We start from the raw sequence: 23259 nt of genomic DNA on the forward strand, positions 1-23259 counted from the left end.
TGGTGTCTGTGTATTCCACTCAAGGTGACTCACAAGCAACACTGAGTGTGGAGGGCACAGGGAATCCTGCAATCTGAAAGGATGCACCTGCTGAAGAGACTCATTCTAGGGCAGAATGCCTAATTAAATTGTGCACAGGGTTCTATGTTGCCAGTCTACTGATCTCCAGAAGGGGAACTCCAAGAAGCAAAGATACAACCTGATACAACCTGAATTCTGGCTGAATGAGCACTCTCATCTTACGTCAGAGGGGACACCATCAACTCACAGCTTGATACAACTTAAAAATCAATTTTGAAAATTCTTCTGAGGAGGCTGCTTCCCCTTTTTATGCTTTTGACAAAGGAGACAAATATTTGGAGATTTTCTGAAGGGTTTTGTCGTCCGTAGGTAGAATGCTCAGGCTCACTCAACATCCAGGCTACATCTGCATTGCTTCCTTCTTCCACAAGAGCCTATGCAAATGAAGCATACATTAGCATATTGCCACACTTCATTTGCATAATTAGGAAACATTTTTGCACAAGAGGTTTTTGTGCAAGAGCCGTTCTTCCTCATTTTTTTAGGAAGAACAGCTCTGGTGTAAGAGGGGGTTTTGCGCAAAAGGGAGCCATATACACAGCTCCTTTTTGCACAAAAGCCTCTTGTGCAAAAATGGCCCCTAATTAATTATGCAAAGGAAGCATGCCAATATCCTACTCCATGCTGCACTTGCATAAGTTTTTGCAGCACTAGGGTGCAGTATAGATATAGCCCCTGATAATGGAGCTCCCTGTCTTTTCTGGTGGCATAATATTTTGGGTGGAAAATAGCTAGGTGTATGACATGATTTAAATAGCTTTCTGAGGGAATATATAAAACAAATTTCATCTTTATGGAAGACCATGTAGGAGAATCTACCATAAGGGCCCCTAGCTCACCTGGTCTTCTGGCAGAGCTCTCTGCATTACCTAAAAGTGAATCTGGTACTGGATACAGCAACCGATCAGAAATAGTCAAGAAGGATTCACCAAGGACAAGTCATGCCTGACCAATCTGATTAGCTTCTATGATGAGGTAACTGGCTCTGTGGATGTGAAAAAGTTACTGGATATGATGTACCTTGACTTTAGCAAAGTTGTTGATATGGTCTCCCACAATAATCTTGCCAGCAAATTAATGAAGTATGGATTGGATAAATGGACTGTAAGATGGAAAGAAAGCTGGCTAGATTGTCAGGCTCAACAGGTAGTGATTAACTGCTCAATGTCAGTTTAGGGGTCGGTTTCTAGTGGAGTGCCCCAAGGATCACTTCTAGGGCCGGTTTTGTTCAACATCTTTAATGACCTGGATGAGGGGATGGATTGCATCCTTAGGGTACGTCTAGACTACATGCCTCTGTCACCAGAGGCATGTAGATTAGGCTACCCGACATAGTAAAATGAAGCGACGATTTAAATAATCGCCACTTCATTTAAATTTACATGGCTGCCGCGCTGAGCCGACAAACAGCTGATCAGATGTTTGTCGGCTCAGCGTGATAGTCTGGACGCGCGGGTGTCGACATCAAAGGTATTTGTCGACCACCCAGGTATGCCTCCTGGGATGAGGTTTACCTGGGTGGTCGACAAATATCTTTGATGTCAACACCTGCGTGTCCAGACTATCGCGCTGAGCCGACAAACATCTGATCAGCTGTTTGTCGGCTCAGCACGGCAGCTATGTAAATTTAAATGAAGCGGCGATTATTTAAATCGCCGCTTCATTTTACTATGTCGGGTAGCCTAATCTACATGCCTCTGGCGACAGAGGCATGTAGTCTAGACGTACCCTTAGCAAGTTCGCAGATGACACTAAGTTAGGGGGAGAGGTAGATATGTTGGATGGCAGGGATAGGGTCCAGAGTGACCTGGACAGATTAGAGGACTGGGCCAAAAGAAATCCGATGAGGTTCAAAAAGGACAAATGTAGAGTCCTGCACTTGGGATGGAAGAATCCCAAGCACTGTTACAGGCTGGAGACCAAATGGCTAAGTAGCAGTTTGGCAGAAAAGGACCTGGGGATTACAGTGGATGAGAAGCTGGATATGAGTCAGCGGTGTGCCCTTGTAGCCAAGAAGGCAAATGGAATATTAGGTTGCATTAGGAGGAGCATTGCCAGCAGATCTAGAGAAGTGATTATTCCCTTTTAATTGGCTCTGGTGAGACCACATCTGGAGTAGTATGTCCAGTTCTGGGTCCCCCCACTACAGAAAGGATGTGGGTGCATGGAAGAGGGTCCAGTGGAGGGCAACCAAAATGATTAGGGGGCTGGAGCACATGACCCATAAAGAGAGACTGGGGGAATCTGGGCTTAGTCAGTCTGCAGAAGAGAAGAGTGAGGGGGGATTTGATAGCAGCCTTCAACTTCCAGAAGGGAGGTTCCAAAGAGGATGGAGAGAGACTATTCTCAGTATTAACAGGTGTAAAAACAAGGAGCAATGGTCTCAAGTTACAGTGGGGGAGGTCTAGGTTAGTTTTTCCTAACATCCATTTCACTGGCAGGGTGGTGAAGAACTGGAATGGGTTACATAGGGAGATGGTGGAATCTCCATCCCTAGGGCTACGTCTACACTGGCATGAATTTCCGGAAATGCTTAAAACAGAATAGTTTTCATTATAAGTATTTCCGGAAAAGAGCATCTACATTGGCCACAGATGCTTTTCCGGAAAAGCCCTTTTTCTGGAAAAGCATCTGTGGCCAATGTAGACGCGCTTTTCCGGAAAAGAGCCCCGATCATCATTTTCGCGATCGGGGCTTTTTTCCAGAAAAGTCTACTGGACTGTCTACACTGGCCCTTTTCCGGAACAGTGTTCTGGAATAAGGACTTATGCCCGAGTGGGAGCAGAATAGCTTTTCCGGAATAGCGACTGATTTTGTACAGTAGAGCGTCGTTGCTTTTCCGGAAATTCAAGGGCCAGTGTAGACAGCTCGCAGCTTATTCCGGAAAAGCGGCTGATTTTCCGGAATAAGTGGCCCAGTGTAGACACATCCTAGAGGTTTTTAAGTTTTGGCTTGACAAAGCCCTGGTTGGGTTGTTTTAGTTGGGAATAGTCCTGCCTTGGGCTGGACTTGATGACCTCCAGAGGTCTGTTTGAGCCCTATGATTCTATGAACTGCAGAGACCAATTGTTTCTATGCAAAGGAGGGTGGACCTCCCCATTCTTGCTGTTTGTTATTGTATACTGTAATCATGCTAGACATGACTTGAACATGCAGGGTATGAATGAGTGGCAGGAATCTTCTGCAGGCTTCATGTACTGCCCAGTGTTAGGCGGTTAATATGTAGCTTGGATTTTACTGGGTTCAAGAGCTTTGAGTCACATATTAGTCCAAGTGAGCTCCCCAGCCTCTTACAGAGGCATCACAGGTGGAGAGTGGATGAAGGCACACAGCCAGTTTCTCTACCACGTGACTGATGACAAAACACTGCGGGGAAGTAGAACTTGCTAGTCCAGGCTGGGCTTACTTGAAATATAACCAATGTCCACAACCAAACCTGCAGACACCAGAGATACATCCTTGCAAAGGGGGTCACAGATGCAGGAATCCTCATGGACTAGGAGGACTAGGCAGCATCATACTATTGTCTGAGGGCTCAGTTGAAGATGAGTGATAAAGCCCCTCAGTTTGGAATCTGCTTTGGGGAAGAATGCCTTGTCTATAATCAAGTCCAACGTTGCTTCCATAAAATCTATAGCATGCATGGGACAATAAAGCATGTGGCTCTCTACCTATTGAAACTTTTCCTGGTGAGTTGCTGTGCATGTGATGACAAATTCAGCACATTAATATTGAAATAAATTCATTTAAAACTATTTAACAAATTAAACAGAAGGCCAGAGTTTATATCATTATCAAACACTGCAATTAGAACAGAAAGGAATGTATATGTTAAGCGGTATTTGTTAAAATTAGCAGTTAGGTGTTTGAAAATCAGAGCTTTACGAGTAGTCCAAAATAAAAACTTAATCTTACAAGTACTTGTGATTCTCCAAGCAGTGGGTTTTCTGAAGTTATTCTATGACATATTTTATCTGTATTTACATAAACAGCTGTGCTCCACAGTGTGAAATAAATAAAGCTGGTTGAACCCCTGTAAATCAGTACTCTTTGACAGCAACTTCGATGGTCCAGCAGGACCATGAATGTTGCAGGACCAAAGAGTCCCGATGGAGGGCTGATGCCTATGAGCTCTATGGACTTGCAGAGCTGTGGGCTGCTGGCAATGTGCTGCCATCAGGGCCAGGAGCCTGGCTCCCCGCAGCTGGGCTCAGGGAAGTACCCCAGCAGGGCTGTGCATTTGAGCCAGAGTCCAACATGCCCCAGCAGGGTTGCTTGGCATGTGGCAGCAGGGTTGTGCGATAGGACTGAATCTTGATCTCCAAGTGAAGCTATTCAATTGTCGGTGATCCAGAATGAGTCTCCAACCTCCATTTGGGAAGAAGGAAAGACCTCAAGTAAAATCTCTTTCTGCTGGTCTGAGGAGGGACCAGCTCTATGGCGTCTAGTTGGAGTAGGGAGTATACCTCCTGAACCCACCCTTATCTAGCATCTCTGAGAGTGAGTCTCCAGTCTGGTTTAATCTCTTTCTCCCCATTCTTCAAAGACAGCTAAATAGGCTCCATTCTAAGGAGTTTATTATTATTAAGTGCTTACTAGAGCTAAAAACACTTGTGATGGGACAATATCACTGGGAAATCTCAAGGGACTGACCTGCAAAGGTCACAGCAGAGAGGTAGGTGGTAGAAGGTGACCAGCAAGCAGAACAGAGGCTGGCAAGGCAGTCAGATACAGTGGCTGATATGACAGCCAGGTGTGAGGCATATTGGCTGGCACGGTGGCCAGGCAGAGAGAGTGCTCAGATGGCAGAGTAAGCCACATGCCTTCTTCCCCAAATGGAAGGTGAACTCACAAGATGCACCTCTGAATCCTGGGTCCTTGGTGACTGAAAACAACTATTGAGAGTGGCATTTGGTGGGGGAGCAGAAAGGGACACAATAAAGGAAATTTTGCTTGTAGAGCATGTCAAAGATCACACTGTCCCAATCCCTACGGGGTAGGTGTCTGTCTCACAGTTTTACCTTTATGAATCCTTCTTGCAGCATTTTCCTTCCTTTGATTACAGGTTTCTTTTCTATACTCTAGCTCTGTGTTTGAGTGTGGAAGTGTTACCTCACAGAGGCACCCAGTGGTGGTCTGTAATTTCCCCAGGTAATTGGACTGGGAATTGAGCTGGTTCTATGTCATTATGTTGAAAACCCTTGGGCTACGTCTACACTGCAGGCTTCTTGCACAAGAACTGTTTCGCGGAAGAGTTCTTGTGCAAAAAGTCCACAAGAGCACGTCCACACTGCCATGTGCTTTTGCGCAAGAGCATCCATGGCAGTGTGGACGCTCTCTTGCGCAAGAAAGCTCTGATGGCCATTTTAGCTATAGGGGTTTCTTGCACAAGAAATTCATGTTGCCTGTCTACACTGCCTTCTTGTGGAAGAGCTCTTGTGCAAGAGGGCTTATTCCTCATGGGTAGAGGAATAACTCTTCCAGAAGAAACCCTGTTTTCTGATGCTGTACTGTAAATTTATTTGTGCAAGAACGCACGTGTAGTGTAGACAGCCGGCAAGTTTTTGCGCAAGAACGGTTGTTCTTGCACAAAAAGCCTGCCATGTAGATGTAGCCTTCGACATTGAACCTGGCCTTGGTTATTGCTAGTTCTGGCCAGGCCTCGTGCGCATAGCCTTCCTAGCCCAAGATTACCTTCCCCTCAAACCAAAAATCCTGCACTATGTGACTTAAGATCAGTAAAAACCAGGAGTAAGACACCAGGCAGGTAAGGGTCATACAAAGTTCGCACCAGTCAAGGGTCATCTCAGCCCCTCCCCTTCCCCCTCAGCCTGTCACTAGGCAGATACAATCTGTTAAGCCCATCACAACTAAGCGCGGGAAAGCTCTTGCTCTCTCTATAAAGCCGCTACCCCTCCGCATCCAGTTGAGGGTTCCCGAAAATTTGGAAGGCAGAACACGAGCCAGATTCTGAGGGCTGATCACCCGAGGACCCCCTCCCGCTCACCGAATCAACCGAATCTTCCGCAGAGTGTAACGAATAACGAATATGCTGTTGTCTCTGTTGTCCCTTGTATGTCTGATAAGTGTGAGTATTGCTGTGTAAAGTTAGTTAAAGGTTTGATAAATAATAGTGTTAAGAGTAAGTTAGTTAGAAGTTTGTTAAATAGTACAGTTACGAGTTTAAGTAGATGTTAAACCTCATGAGTGAAATTAATGTAAATATAACTGATAAAAATCCCTGGGGTGTTGTTGATAATTATTGGGACTTGGAAAAACCTTAAGGTATTTTCCTCTATTGTATTGCAGTTTGTTTATTGTTACTGTTAATAGCTATCTGGCACCCACACATGTAAAAAGCTGATAAATAAAAAGTTATAGTTAAAAGCATTTTAATAAAAGTTAAAAGATATTTAGTACAAGGCTGCCTGTTTCTGCACCTCTCTGGGGCTGGCCACATTCTCGGACCGTCCATTTTACCTCCACGTAGTTAATGCTGTTTAAAAGTAAGGGTAGACACAGACTCTGAAACAATATGAACGAACACACTGCACAAGCATTTCTTGAGTTCAGAAATGTTTTTTTTTTGCTTATGTCACATATAGAAATAACCACTAGCAAAAAATGTACAAGTGGAACTCAAAAAACAAAGTTTATTCTCAAAGCAGAATTTTAAAATCCAAACTCTCCAAAAATCTCTATCACATTGTTCCACCTAATCCAACTTCCCAGACTTTGATCTCCACCAAAAAACTTCACTCTGTACTGTGCTTATTCAGGTGGCAAGTAAGAATTTATTCCTGAATTGGAATTAGACATTTTTAAATATCAGAGCTTTTAAAAAGCACTTTAAATAAGGTCGATAAGAGTCATCCAGCTTTCAATAGAATTAAAATTAGTAGTTGCCGAATATTTTATTGCCAGAAATGAAAGTTTGATTTCTGTATTCTGGAAAAGGGTGATTTGGCTTTGGAGTCTTCCACTTTAAAATAATTTTTGGATGCCAAAGCTAAAGCACCAGTATATCCTGCACATCTGTGCACCATTAATGATGCCAGTTAAACAGGTTTTTTTAAAATAACAGCCTGCCTTGCTTACCAATGAAAATAAAATAATTTAGGCACCAATCCTACACTGGGCTCTGTTATCATGAACCCTCTTTGATACCTATGCAGAATCTCACTGACACCAAGAAGACTCCATAAAGACACAAATAGCTCTACTAGAAGAGTGGGATGCCAGATCTTTGCATTAGTTCAGTAAAATACCATGAACCAGTCAATATGTTAAAGAGGGCTCTCTAATACAGTTTGGATCCAGTTTCATCTCCAGAACTGCACTTCCCCAAAAGGCTGATGTTCAGAAATAGATACAGTCAAGGGATTTTGAATCAAGGTTTTGGTTCAGGACCATCTCTACTTTAAAATCTTCCACACAGAAAAGACAGAAATAGAATTGTGGGAAAGGTTTACCTGCTTTAAGTAGTTGTCTTCTTTCAGTCTGGACAAACATCTTGTATTGAATTTGATTCAGGAGTTTCTTTTGTAAAGTTTCGGCTTGTCCTGGTAGGTCAGAAAATGCCATCAGCTTAGTAACATATAGCTGTGGAGGATGAGATGCTATCTGGGTTAACTGGGTGTCATCAGCATTTTCAACGCCTACGGTGAATACGGTCACACCTGCTTTCCGAAGACCAAGAGCTGCCTCACTTACGTTGTCTTCAGAAGGTCTGTGGGTGATCAGAATGGCTATTTGCTCTATCCTTTGGGCCTTTCTACTTCCAAATCTTACACTGAAGACGTCTTTCCTTGTAGCATTAATGGCAGCACCGATATTGGCCTTCCCTTCCCTTGGAGAAAAGCCTTTTATTTTCTCCAAAATGGCAGTTTTGCTCATTTCTTCACTCAGTAGAGATAACAAACGTGGCTTGCTGCTGTATGTCACTAGGCCAATCTGTACACAATCCTTCTGCACATCAAGAGAGTCAATTGCATTTTGCAGGAATTGTTTAATATCTTCAGATTGTGGTATTGAAACCCCCTCATCTACTATGAACACAACATCAGCAACAAAATTACTCATGCAAACTGCAATGGGAAGAAAGGAGAAAAGAACAAAATATTAACTGTATTGGAGGAGTAGCCTTGTTAGTCTGTATATGCAAAAACAATAAGGAGTTCCAGCATCTTGCATTTGATTCAATGGGGTTCTGCTCATGAAAGCTTATGGCCAAATGAATCTGTTAGGGTAGGTCTACACTAGCCATCCTAGTTCCAACTAGGGTGACTAATGTAGTCATTCAAACTTGCAAATGAAGCCCGGGATTAAAATATCCCGGGCTTTATTTGCATGTTCCCGAGTGCCGCCATTTTTAAATGCCTGGTAGTTCAAACTCCCTGCCCGCGGCTACACACGGCACGGGCAAGGCAGTTAGAACTAAAGCCCCTAATTCGGACTACCATTACTCCTCATTGCAGAAGGAGTAACGGTAGTCCGAATTAGGGGCTTTAGTTTGAACTACCTAGCCTGTGCTGCGTGTAGACGCGGGCAGGGAGTTTGAACTACCAGGCATTTAAAAATGGCGGCACCCAGGAACATGCAAATAAAGCCCGGGATATTTTAATCCCGGGCTTCATTTGCAAGTTTTAATGGCTACATTAGCCACCCTAGTTGGAACTAGGACGGCTAGTGTAGACATACACTTAGCCTTTAATGTGCCACAGGACTCCTGGTTAATACTAACAGTCTATTTCTTGGTCAATCCCTAGTAAATTATTTCAAAAGTTTCCCTTATTCAGATATATCTAGAAACACAGGAATTTGCCATATTGAATCAAATTAGCAGTGCCTGTAACTTCAGCCTCCTGTCACAGGCAGCGGTTAATACCAGCCACTCTAGAGGAAGCCCAAAGGAAAAGGTTCTTCCTAAGGCCCACTAATCAGGTTTTGGTTTATGTCTCTTTAAAATGACTCAATATGCAAGAATAATTACAGCTTCACTCCACCCACTTTCCATTCATGCATGTAGGCATGAATCAATAGACATTGTTTTTCAACATCAGCGGTACATGGCCTTCTGTACAAAGAAGTACTTGGGCATGTACATATCTGTTCTTTTCTTACTTTAAAAATGTGCATGCCATTTAATATTTTGTAAGTTTAGCCCAAAATGTTCAAGGTGTCTTTCTTTCTAGCACTGAATTATTTCTCCCAGTCTTTATGATTACAATTCATAGCATTGCATTTCTTACCTTCTCCTTTCTTAGTATCTGGGAATGGTTGAATAACATCTGGGGGTGGTTGAATAACATCTGGGGGTGGTTGAATAACATCTGGGGGTGGTTGAATAACACTCTCAATTATCTTGGTCATGTTTTGAGGAAACATACTAAGATCCCTCAATGTGCGAAACTTTTGCGAAAAGCGAGGTGTAGCCATTGACTGCAGTTCTTTAAGATCAGTATCAGGCATCCCCAGGGCTATAATTTTTACCCCATCACTTTTCAAATCATTGGCAGGCTTTTCCACATCATCCTTGGATTTTCCTGAAGTCAGCACTACTAAAATTCTGTTTTTGTCTCTTCTGCTAATTGGTCCTTTAAAATAGGCACTGTGAACTTTTTGGAGGGCATTGCCTGTTCTTACTGACCCATCCTTGAATACAAAGTTCTTTTTGACATGGTTCAGCATTGCATTCTTAGTTTTATGGGTGTCCAGCTGAAATTCAAGGTGCAAATCATCACTATATTGGGCAAGTGCAATACGGTATTGAGTAGGAGTCGCTGTTAGAAGACCGATCGTTTTGCTAATAAAAGCCTTCACAAAGGGGAACGTCTTGTCTCCCAGGCTACTAGAGCTGTCAACCAATAGGACAATATCTGCAGATGTAGAGGCTGCAAAAGTCAGAAAATTCAATGTTATTGCATACTTCTTACCCTTTATCTCTACAATACTAAGCATAGAATCCCTCTTCAGAGTCTCATTCTGTTGTATGTGACTAAGTGGCAAAAGTTGCTTTTTCTTTCTGTCCTGACTCCTCTGTGCTTAGTTTCCCGCCTGTCACAAGTGCCGATTGCCCCCACCCTGTTGTTTTTCATCCTTAACCTACACTGAAGTCAATAGAAGTTGAAAACCCTCCATTTTAATCAAAAAATCATCGTGCTGCAGTGGGCTGCACTGAACTACTTTCTTATTTGCAAATTTTCTAAACTGTGCAACACAGCTACCCTAGCAATCATATTGATCTGTCCCCCATCCAGGACCGAATTCTACCCTAACTCACATCACATGAAATATCACAATTTGACTCTTGTACCTGGGATTTATACCAAGGACCCTAGTCTGCAGATTGTACATGTAGAATCCCAGTGAGCCAAATAGAACTCACATGAGTAGAGTGCAGGATTCTTCTTCACATACAGAGTAGTTTAATCCTCGTTACCCACTTGAAAATAATTTAATTATATGTGTGGACTTCATTTATACACTACCTGTATTTTCACCCCTGAATCTGGCTCTAATCTACAGAAGTCGGTCAAAGTTTCTGATATAGCACTGATCATCCCAGTGGGTGTCTAGACTACATGGATCCTTCGACGGAGCCATATAGATGAGTTTACTAGACATAGGAAAATGAAGTGGCAATTTAAATAATTGCCGCTTCATTTACATCAAAATGGCTGCTGTGCTATGCCGATCAGTAGTTTGGCGGCACAGCAGGGCAGTCTGGATGCTCCACGGTTGACAACGGAAGCCTCTGTCGACCTCTCCATTATGTCTCGTGAAATGCGGATTACCGGAGCGGTCGACAAAGGCTTCCATTGTCAACCACAGAGCATCCAGACTGCCACGCTGTGCCACCAAACAGCTGGTAGGCACAGCACGGCAGCCAATTTTATGTAAATGAAGTGGTGATTATTTAAATTGCTGCTTCATTTTCCTATGTCTAGTAAACTCATCTACACGGCTCCGTTGACGGAGCAATGTAGTCTAGACATACCAAATATGCGAATCCATGTCCATCTCCATTAGCCAAACACAATTTCACTCTACTACACAACGTCTCATGTGGTATACAGACCCTGACTTAGAGGGCTTGCCTCCATTTTTATTGGGAAAATAGTGTTATTTTTTTAAAATCATGTAATATAGCACAAAGGATATGGAAATACCAGGTGTTTGAGTTACTGAAGTTTGACTCCCAATAAGAAAGAGGAACAAAGTCAGCAGCATCTTCATATTATGAATGAATGTTCCAAGCTTTAGTTCTGGAGAAATAAAATAAAAAGCCCATATATCAATCATCAAAAGGATACCGGAACATGACTGCATAATGCACTGGTATAAAGAAATTTACAATCCACAAATGCTGTTATAAGAACCTAAAGAAATATACATAAATAAATAGGAAAATGGTAAAGGATACATTGTCTCCTTTATCCAAGACATCAGATATGAATTATTGTAATCTTGTCTGTGTGGCACTAATGCCTCCAATCTTCCCCTTTCGTACCTATTTAAAATAATATTTTCATAGTGATTTTGATGACATTTCCCTTTCTCACTTGAGTCTCCTTCTCAACTAAAGGAGTGACATCTTACTTTTGAAATCTAGTTTCTTATTATGTTCCAGACCCTAATCTTCACTCTGCCAGTAGCACCTTTGAGCATTCACTTATCCGCTTGTCACAGAATCACCTTCCTGCTTTTTCCCAGGCCACTCCACATTCAGGGAGGAACCTCCTGACACTTTATTCTATCTAGGGTACATCTAGACGACATCTGTTTGTTGGAAAAAAAGTGACGCAAAATGTACTCTGCATTTTGCGTAGCTTTTTCGGATACTTTTGTTGGAAGAGTTTTTCTGACATTTGGCCTGTCTAGACTGTCTCATACACCTCTCTCAAAAGCCCCCTTCTTCTTTGTAAAATGAGGAATACAGGGGCTTCCAAAAGAGCGGGTTTGCTCTTTTGAAAAGAAAGAAAAGAAAAGAAAAAAGCACAGAAGAGCAAATGCGCTCCCTGGACACGGTGGAATTTTTCTGGGATACCACCGTATCCTGTGAGATTTCTCTTTGAAACCTACCTTTAAAACAATGTTTCTCAAAGTGGTCCGTGGGCCCACTCTGAGAAAGCTGCTACCAGGCCGCTCTGGTTTGTAGCAGCTGTGCAGCTACAGAGACTTGCAATGCCCGTTGGCTACAAGTGGCAAACTGCAGCCAAAAGATACAAGCCTATGAACTATTGCCACCTGTGACTGACTAGCCTACCAGCCAGCTGTTACTGGAACCAAATGTGCCTGGCATTACCATTAGTTTTTCCTTCTCTCACTGACCCTTCCATTTGTCTGTCAGTTATTTGCCTGCCTGGTACTTTCTAATTGCTAGATTACAACCTGTCTGGGTAGGTACAATGGGGCCCTAACCCTGGATAAGGCTCCACAGGTGACATTGCAGTGTTCTTCAACTGGTGACTTGCCTGGGGCCTAGATCTGATCCATGAGGACCTTCCGTTTGGCCCACTGACCATTCTGTCCCCTGTTTCTATTGTGCGAAAGCCCCCACTACCCGATTCCATCTCTGCCCTGAGCAGCAGGATCCTGGCAGCTCCACCCAGTGCCCAGTCACAGCTGCAGCTTTCCCATGCTGACCTGCCTCTGAGCACCCTGCCCAGGCCCAGCACCTGCTGGGTTGGAGGACACTCTGCCAAGGGTGCCATTTCGGGAGGGGTGGGGGGGGGGGGTGTCACTGCAGCCATATGCTTCGGGATGGGGCTTCCTTTTCATCCTGTTCCCCCGACACTAAGGGAGTGAGGGGAAAGTGCTTGCATTGCATGCAGGCCTCTCACACCTGGCTGGTGAGCTCCCTTCACCAGGTGTGAGAGCCATGTATGGAATGCAAGCACTTTCCCCTCATTCCCTTAGAGTCCAGGGTACGGGATGAAAAGCAAGCTGTGTCCCAGAGCGTATGGCTGCTACCCTCATCCTCTTCCCCAAAATGGAGCCCTTGTACTCTGCAGCCCAGGAGGAAAAGGGGCTGCATGGCAGGAGAGTACAAGGGCAAGAGCTCCTGGGAGAGGAGTCTGGGGTAAGCTTGAGCTGAGTAACACCAGTGGGGAACAGGAAATAATGGCAGGTGCCTGGCAGGACAAAGAGAAGACCATCTGTGGCTCTGGCCCCTTTCCCTCCCTCCGCTGCAGAGCATCCCCTGATCCAGCAAGGGCCAGACCCTGGCAGAGGAGGAAGGAGGTGCATAGAGATGGGTCAGCACAGGCACACTACAGCCAGGACTGATCAGGAGCCCAGGGTGGAGCCAGAGATGAGTGACAAGGCCATCCTTACAGCAGAGCCCCCAGCTGGGAGCAGGAGCTGAGCACAGGTAGGAGAGGCAGGGATAAGACAGGCTACAAGGGGGTAGGAGGGAAACATGTCATATCCTGCTTCCAGGGACCCCATCTTCCTTCTAGCTCCTTTCACTCACCGGAGTATTAAGGAGGCTCCTGTGTCCAGTAAACACTTCCTCTCTCCACCCTCAGGTACTGAAAATCCTAATTACCTGAATGAAAATGGAGGGGACACTGCTTACTCAGAGCATCTGCATTTTTGGTTAACTGAGTATCAAATTTAACCTGTGCAGAGAACTTCATCTCCCAGTGTGATTTGTCCTCATGGTCAGCGACTGAATGAAATTTCACTGTGAAACTATGGCTAAAAATATCTTTTCCCAGTTTCCCTTATCCCAATGTTCTGAGGTACCTGACATCCCCCAAGCCATTTGATCAAATGGATTTCACCTGTATTTCATTTAGAACCCTTTTCATTTGGGCTACATCTACATTGGCATGATCTTGCGCAAATACTCTTTAAAGCAAGCCAGTAGTCTGGCACAGACTACCAGACAGCATGCTACATTGGTAGCTCAGCTATTGTGTGATGTTAACAATAGGCTTGCGTCACTAATGGTGGAAGACTGAAAGCAGCACACACATGGTATTCAAATCATTGTGCCTTGGGAATTGATCAAGTGCAGTGAAGTGTGTGAACTACATAAGAACTTAACTGACCCTTTTACAAAAGTTGATCCACATGGATCCATTTTTAGAATGAATCTTGCAACAGTGGTTTTTTTCTATAATAATGTTCTTATTGGATACTGTCTGAACTTTCAAAAAATTGTCAGTAGATGTCATTGGAAAAAAAAGAAACAAGGTTTGCAGTTAAAGTAAATCAGTTAGACTTCTCCTCTCCCCCAACTGTAGAACAAAATAGCTACTACCTCAAAAACTCTTTTTATTAACAGTGGAAGTATTTTTTTTCCAGAGAAGCATATTTACCTAAATTATATTTAGTAGTAATTAGTGAGGATCATGAAATTCTGTGTAGGTTTAATTTGGGGTAGAGGATGAGAGAACAGCTTTGATTTACAAGAGAAAACCTAGGTTAAGTAAAATATTTATGCATATAGGTTTGACAGTCTTAATGATTGTTTCTGACATACTCCTACAATGCAACAGCTAGTATTTAGTATTCTTGTTTCCCTTTAAGCATCAGTCATGATTCTTTCTCTCATGGTTATAAAAGGTTTTGCTGGCATCATTAGTCAGAGTTGTGGCCATTGCTCACCAGAAAGTTACGAACCTTACAGTAACTCCAGTTACTTGAGAAGTGCTGTCCTTCTTTGGACACATTGCATCCCTTATGCATAAGGTGAGATTCTTTAGAATAGCAGTGTCCAGTAGATCAATATCTGTGACCCAAGAATCTTTGCAACAGTTGTAGCCCAGGGCATAAGGAGTAGGGGACAGCCTCAACTGTTTCTCAGTTCTTTTGCTAATGAAGACTCAAATTAGTGAGATTCTTCAATCTCTTTTCTATGTGGACAACATCTTGAAGAACCTTGGTGGTTTAAGGTAACTGTTCTTCTAGCTATCAAGTGATTTCCATACAGATTCCATCCTTGCTCAAAGGTGGGTAATAGGACTCCTATGTAAATAGATTCAAGAGTTATGCTAGCAGAATTTGATCTAGTGGCCTGTCTGACAGTATAGGAGCATAGTAAAAGTACAAACCAAACACCGAGGCTACGTCTACATTGGCACGATCTTGCACAAATACTCTTTAACGCAAGAGTTCTTGCGTTAAAGTATTTGCGCAAGAGAGCGTCTACACTGGCATGTGCCTTTGCACAGGAGATGTGCTTTTGCGCAAGAGCATCCGTGCCAGTGTAGACTCTCTCTTGCACAAGAAAGCTCCAATGGCCATTTTAGCCATTGGGCTTTCTTGCGCGAGAAATTCATGTTGCCTGTCTACACTGGCCTCTTGCGCAAGAACAGTTGTGCAAGAGGGCTTATTCCTGAGCGGGAGCATCATAGTTCTTGCACAAGAAGCACTGATTTCACACATTAGAACATCAGTGTTCTTGTGCAAGAACTCCCCGCCAGTGTAGACAGGCAGCATGTTTTTGCGCAAAAGCAGCCGCTTTGGCACAAGATCGCCTTAATGTGTTGATACATTTCAACATACAGGGTACACTTTCAATCAGGGCTTAATTGTATACCAGAGATGAGTCACAGGGCTGCAGTGTGACTCTGCTGATTAAAACAGTCAGTAATTGCTGTACTTTTACTAGCGAGCAATACCAAAAGAGCCACTGGCTTGCCAACATTAGGACATTGCCTCATTTGAAGTGCCAGAAAAAGTAATTGAATACCATTGCCACACTAAAGATCACTATAAATATTAATAAAACACATCAGGCTCTCTCCAGTGATGAAAGGCAGCTTCATTCAAATGCTTCCACTTCCATCCAGCTACATATTTCTCTGCATTTCAGACTGAATATAAAGAAACCACTAAGAGTTCATGTAAATAGGGTGTTTTATGTGCCCCTCGTGTATAGCTATTAACACTTATTTAAACATAAATAAAACACATAATGAGAATAAGGCTTTATAGTGGCAACTGTACAACGAAGTGTCTCTCTGAAATCCGAGTGACAGGTTGTTGGGTTATTTGGCAATGAAGCATGGTGCTAACATCCGTACTGTGATATTTTCTTGTAAGGTATGTTATTTGGCCACTAGATGTCTCTGTGCTGTACTGGAAGTCTCAGCAAAGGGCGAAGTCTCTGGTCATACAAGGGATGGAAGCCAACTTGTTTTGTTCCTAGCTTATTCCAGTTCTAATCAATGTCTGCTTTGTAAGGGCTGTGGCTACACTTGTTAAGCCAATGTGCTCATCAGTCCAAACCCAGGACCCACTGCACAGCTGGAATAAATAGAGTACGCTTTAGAGTAGGGGCAAGAAAGATATGACACAGGCTGGATCCGGCCCACCAAGCTGCTGGATACTGCCCATAGCCCACCTGGTCCAATCTGAGGAATACCCAATCTGACCCACAGGCTGCCCCACCAGGACCCTCAGGCACAGACCAGTCAGCTGCTTCAGAAAAATCTCATGCCACTTAAAGCGGATGGCTGCTCCCTGTGGCTCTCTGCTCCAGTTGCTGGGGCAGGGATTGAGGGAGGCTTTGTGCGCTGCCCTCACCCCCCCAGTAAAATCTCTCAGCGCCTGTTGGCTGACTGGGAGCTGAGAGCTTTTGCTGGAGGAGGGGTAGGGGCAGTGCATGAATCCTCCCCCTACCCCCAGCACCCAGAGGAGACAGCCAGACTTTTTGACCAGCCTGGAGCTGTGGCAGGCAGGGGGCTGACTCAGGGTCCTGCGGGCTGCTGGCTAGGAGCCCTCTAAGTAAGTGCCTCTCAGCCACAGCCTGCCTCTGGCACCCATGCCCCTCCTCCCTTCCCCAACTCCCTGACCTGAGTCACCAGCCCCTCCGGTCACAAGTCACTAGCAAACCTTTCGCACCTCCTCTCTCCTTCAGGTCTCAACTCCCTCCCAGACCCTGCACCTCCTCCTACACCCCTTCCCAGGCCAGAATTCTCTCCTACACCCACACCCAGTCCCTGCACCCCAATCGCCTGCCCCAGATCACAATCTACTTCTTCACTCAAACTCTGTCAGCCCTGCATCCTCTCCTCCACCCCATTCTCCTACCCTGAGCTTCCTTCTGCACCCATCCTCCATCCCAGATCCTGCATCCCTTCCATAGAAAAGTGTGGCCCTTGACCACATAACAAAATCTTAGAGTGGCCCCCCCCATCAAAAACCACCCTGCTCCAAAGGAAGCACATAAGAGATGGAATCCTTTGCTCAGATCCCAATTGGGTTACGAACCACTTTGCAGCAGCTACTGCAGACTAAAAGCTAGTTGGACACCTGTTGTAGCCACCATTAGTGGGAAAATCTACCCAGTGAATTTTCCTTTTTTTGATTCCACCTCCCATAAAGATATCTGTCTAGTGATGCAATGAGCTTCCGGGGGTGCTAGGACAGATAGTTGGTGCAGCTTCCTTGCATGGACGAACTACATCCCCCCCACCACCACTTCCTTTTCACAAATATTAAAAAAGAATAAATGCTGGAGTTTTGTGAAACATCAGATCTGAATAAGAAGGAAATCATATTGGGAATATTAGATTTTCAAAGGCTGAAATTTTCATGTGCAAACCATTACTTTTTAATACACATTATATAAATATCACAGTACATTAACACAAGCAGAAACATTCATCATAGTTAGACTGCAGCAGGAGACTCACATTGCCCTAAACCTTAAAAACATAGAAATAAGATCTGAAGGGAAAAGTCTCTGACATTCGTTGCCACTTCCTTGCACCCTTCAACAACATCAGTGACTCTTGCTTCCATCTCCAGCAGATACTGAAAAGCCGTATGTACACCGATTTCAGCAAGCTTGTGCTCTGCCACAAAAATCTTAGTTTCAGCCTCATACACTTCTGTATCAAGAAACTGGCCCATCTAACTTTCATACAGTTCATATCTATATAACATCGTTCCACCTTACTATTATAGAGGTTGAATTTTGTATTAGAGTAGGACTAAGACTAAGGGGTACATATTTATCAGTATCTGATGAAGAAAAAAGTGCCTTATGGAGTGTTAATAACACCTCCTCTTTCTTGTATAACACTTCTTATCCTGTAAAGCTCAATGCATGTCACCATCGTGAATGCATGTATACCCACAACACCCATCTGAGGAAGTGCTGTGCTAGTTTTACAGATAGGAATCTCAGATGCAGAGGGGCTAAGTGATTTGCCCAAGGTAAAATTGGAAGTCCATGGCAGAGAAGGTAATTGAAGCAGGCTACAATCCCACATCCTAAGCCAGTGCCTTAGCCACCGGCCCACCCCTCCTCTTTACTATATTGGGGGACAAAAATAAAAGTAAAACATTAATCTGGCATTAGTGTTGCATGAATATATCAGTAACTTAAAAGTCTAAATCATCACAAAAAAATCTGTAATTATCTTAAAAATGAGCATTGCATCCTCAGGAAATTCAGAGTTAAAAATTAAATTTAAATATGTGCACATGCGTTATCTACTGTATTATAAATAAAGCAAGTGGGGAGAAAATATACTGATAAACCGATAAAGATCCATATTAAAAAAACAAATTCAAGAGATTAGAGAGAAGAAAAATTGAATATTACCAAAACTTCAGAATGAATATTTCAGACTAACAGAATATTTAAATGAAAAGTTTGCCACAAAATGAAATGAAATTAAGTAGTTTTCCTTGGCAAGCACCTAACACGGTATGTGATACTTACCACAGAAAGGGAAGACGTGTATCTGTCCGAAACTTTAGACCCTACAGAGTGGCTCAGAAAAGACTGAAACCCTTTTAAAAGAAAATCTATCAGTAGTTTGCCATAAATCCCCTCCCATGTGGAAAATTAAAATGTGTAGCTTTCAAAGAATTCCAAACCACCAGAAATAATCTCTCCCCTCACTGGTTGGTTTTAGTGCTGAGCTCCTGCCAGCAATAGCAGCTGTGAGGGTGAAGCTCAGAGCTCTTCTGGGTTTCCAACTAACCTGATTTTCACTTTGACCAGCAGTCATTTCTGTACATTTTGTAACCCATGGAAAGGTTTCTCCCCCTATCCCCTTCCAGCAACTTTTAGAAAGGGTGCTGATGTTTTCTTACTTTATCTTTATTAATTCATTCCAGTTGTTCTTACAACAAGTTCTTTTTACTGTCAGGATAATGAGGTAACCTCATGCCTCTTTAAGGAGTAATGCTGCAAAGGACTTGAAGATATACCAAATGAATTTTCTGTCTCAATTCACTCACACATTTTTTTGGAATGTTCTAACAGGGCTAGTTAGCTGGAAAGCACTATCCTGTGTTCTTGGAAATTTCATTTTTTACTTATATAAATACAGTACATCCTGTGAGATCACAGAACTTCTTTAGAAGTGGATAGACGTGATCATTGAATAGTCTAGTAACCATTAATGTAAAAGAGAGCATTTCCTACATGTAAAGTGAGGAAATGGGCATTTAAAAAAGGAGTACATAGATAACGCGGTATACTTGATAGCTGCATACAATAATATATGGGGAAATCTTTTTAAAATTGGGTGCTTTTGAAAAAAAGTGATAGTATGGGCAGTCCTGGGAGATGGAAGTAATTTATTCAAATAAGTTCAACTTACTCTGGAATTTAGTAGTAGGAGGAGGAGGAGATATATGATGAAGAGTGCAACATACACTTATCCACTGTTGTCACATTGTAACAAAAGCTAAAACTAGATATTTATTTGAAAGTGAAAGAGCCCTAAGCTGATAAGAAGGCTTAGAAAGATAAGATTTTCAAATCTAAAGCTGTTGAACAAGATTAATTTTCTCTCACACACACACTTCCACTGATCATAATCAAAATTTACAGAGAAGCAAAATAAACAAAATGCTGCTAAAAACATTGGCTGTGGCTGAAGGTAGAGCTGGGGGAGGCACGCCCCCTAGTCCTGCACCGAACCACACCCCTTCTGCCCAGGCCCTGCCCCAGAACCACAGAGAGGGAGAAGGGTGTGTAGAGCTAGCCTCTCTGTCCCCAGGGCATGGGAAGGGCAGACACTGGGAACAGCAACTCTTCACCCCCAGTCTGCCTATAGTAGGTGTTCTGGGGGCAGAGTGTGAGTGGGGCTCTGCCTGGCAGTTTGGGAAGGCAATGCCTTTCCCTGCCTATGATGTACATCGCCCCTGCTAGAGGACATCTTAGAGTTTGATTTAAGGTTATTTAGTTTGTATATTTTGACATACTATGATGAAAAATTGTGTTTTAACAGTTAATTTTTTTTTTAATTTTAAAATGTGCTGTCATTAAATAATTGTCTGGCCCTCCCCCCTAGTTTTCTGCAACTCTGAAAATTTAAATCAATATTGACTGGAAAAAGAAAGTGTTTAAAAGTTGTATTTGCACAAGTGTGAACATTTAAATAGCTAGACATCAAAATACTAAACAAAACCCCACAGATACCAGTTAAAAGTGTTGAAAAATTAAAATCACATTGTGCCAAATCTACTGTTAAGGCAATCGGTCATGGGATTCTAGGACTTTCTGAATGTTTTTCCTTTAATTACTTTTGTTAAATAACAAATCATTTTGCCAGAACATGAAACTGTCACTTTGCACAGGCATTATGCTAGTGAAGAAGTAACAAGATAGAAAGAAAAGGGGTTTCTGTGACAAAAAAAATTCAAACAAACTTTATATTTCAAATTTTTGCTGGAAATGTTTACAGTGGTTCAGATCAAAACTTTAGGTTTATTTATATTCAAATCTGGTGTTTTGTTGTGTTGATTAACTTCAGAAATTTTGTTTTGAGTTAGGTTTTTAAATATGGGAATTTAAAATGTTTCTCCCTTTCCCATTTTTCTAGCCCTTTTTCTTTTCTGAATGCAATAAAAAGAATGAATGCTATCTACAGATTTTTCTTTATTAATTCCCCTCCCCTTTTTTTCCTTTTTCCACTAAAACTTAAAGAGATTTGGAGAAGTTTCATAGAGTCTGATTTACAGTGTTTTATTTTCCCTTTTGCCATTCTTAACTTTTCCTAAGTAGGAGAAATTTTTAAAAGTTAGAGTGGGGGAGAGCGGGAGCCAAAAAGCAAGGAATACACACATTAGAAAATATTCATTCTGATGCATTCAGTAGAAAAATTTAAAAAGGGAGAAAAGGGGAAACACAAATAAGAACCAACATGTTTCAATACAACAAACAATTCAAAATTGTGACACAAATATCCTTCTGTTTATACATTACATATACTGTCATTTAAATTACATTTTCCCCACAACTTTATTTTTATTTAATTAATTTATTTATTACACAAAACTAGTTTGCAATTAGGTTTTTTTGGACCTTCTGAGCCTACTGCTTCCTCAGTGTCCACTAAGGTTGATGCTGCTTTGCAAGGAGTCTCATGGCTATTTGCCCAACAGCATTGTTTGCTGCTTTGAGGTCAAGCCATTGCCTCTCTGTCAAGGGCTAATTGGAGGCTTAAAGGGAGCAAGGCTGCCGGTGTCAACCATTTTTGGGAGCTATGTCAAATGACAGCTTGTTCCCTACTATCATCTCTGAGCACCTCCTAAAGCTTTTCCCTGACAGGCAGGGCCAGGGCAAAAAGCAACTCCCAACCCTGAAGCCATCAAAATACATGGCAAATAATCAAAGTGTGGAACACTGGGCTCTTTGCCCACTGTGCTGCAAAGGACAGATTATAATGGCTTTTAGCCATACAAGCTGATTTTAGGGATCTCATCTCATTAGCTGAACTAATTGAAAAACTGGTTTATTTGACTCAGTTGAAAAACATCCCCCAACAGGTTTTATACTTAAAAATCATTGTAATCCATTAATTTTGGCCCAATTTGCAACCCTTTGCTCTAGCCATGTCCTTCTCACAAACAGAATAACTTACGTCTCTGGACCTCCTCTTCCCCCATCCTCTCTAGTTGCTCCTGTTTTCTTCTTTGTTTCCCTTACCTGTATGGTTATCCCCTTTCTCCCTCACAAAAAACTCCCTTCTTTTTGCTCTCCAACCCCCACCTCCAAAAGAACCAGGAAACTACCTGCAAAGCCTTCAGGGAGCAGCAGCAACAGTAAAGGCACTGGTCACTCAGTTCCTCTCTGGGCTTCCTCGCTCCTCCTCTGCCTGTGGACTTGCCTCAGGAAGTGACAGTGGTTGTGGAGAGCACCTCCCTCACACACACCCAAGAGGAGAAGGTGCTGCCAGCATGTGCCTGGGCCCTGTTTGGGATGATTTCACCACACACATGTGCAAGGAACTGTGCTGATTTACAGCATCTCCTCCTGCTCTCTCCCTGGTTTCTGCTGACTGTTGTGTCAGACCCAGCTGCTGCAGATTGTAGAACACCACTAGCTGAAGGGAAATGGCACCCATGGCCCTTAAATGCCCCAGGGAGGAAATGTCAGTGAGTCTCCAGTGGCATTGAAACAATTTGTATAGCTAAGGTCAGGGCTGATAACAGACTCTGCCTGTCTCTGGGCTTGCTGGAAGGAGCACGGCATAAAGCAGAAAGGGGCAGCCAGCCCTCAGCACTACTGGGCTGCCCCATCTCCCTCATCCAGCCCACCCTTAGCACCACTTTGACTGTGCTGCACAGAGCTATGGGGGTGATTTGAAGGGCCTGGGGTTCTCAGCCACCACTGCTTCTGTGGTGGCAGCCTGGATCACCAGACCCAGAGCAACTGCCTCCATTGTCCCATTCCCCACCTCAGTGACCTTGGCTGGAGTGCTCTGAACCAAACTGTAAACTCTGTGTATAATGGAAACCATGTCAAGGCAGGAGATGCAGCAGAATCCCTTGTGCCTCTAGGTTGAACACCTATGCTAGTCTCCCTCCCTTAACTACACAAGATAGCTAGCTACTTCATTCAGGCTACGTCTACACTGCAGGCTTGTTGTGCAAGAACCGTTTTGCGGAAGAATTCTTGAGCAAAAGGTCTTGTGCAAGGGTGTGTCCAGACTGCCATGTGCTTTTGCGCAAGAGATGTGAATTTGTGTAAGAGCATCCATGGCAGTGTGGAAGCTCTCTTGAGCAAGAAAGCTCTGATGGCCGTTTAAACCATAGGGGTTTCTTGCGTAAGAAACCCCTGTTGCCTGTCCACACTGCCTTCTTGCGCAAGAGCTCTTTCGCAAGAGAGCTTATTCCTCATGGGGAAAGGAATAACTTGCGCAAGAAGCTCTCTGTTCCGACACCTAACTGTAAATTTACTTGCACAAGAAT

The 23259-nt window shown here is 43.2% G+C and overlaps 1 protein-coding gene across 1 annotated transcript in view; it reads right to left on the reverse strand.

The window, feature by feature from the left end:
• Window positions 1–22367, reverse strand: part of COL6A6 (collagen type VI alpha 6 chain) — a 91316-nt gene extending 68949 nt beyond the window's left edge. Inside the window, 5 exon segments of the mRNA XM_075921927.2 lie at window positions 7554–8168; window positions 9333–9974; window positions 11253–11348; window positions 13559–13633; window positions 22081–22367. Coding sequence (XP_075778042.2) covers window positions 7554–8168; window positions 9333–9974; window positions 11253–11319 — 1324 coding nt within the window. The 5' untranslated portion in view covers window positions 11320–11348; window positions 13559–13633; window positions 22081–22367.
• Between the last annotated feature and the right edge of the window lie 892 nt (window positions 22368–23259).

The sequence above is a fragment of the Pelodiscus sinensis genome, chromosome 2, assembly GCF_052426305.1.
Source record: "Pelodiscus sinensis isolate ZL-2025 chromosome 2, ASM5242630v1, whole genome shotgun sequence".
Classification (NCBI taxonomy): Eukaryota; Metazoa; Chordata; order Testudines; family Trionychidae; genus Pelodiscus; species Pelodiscus sinensis.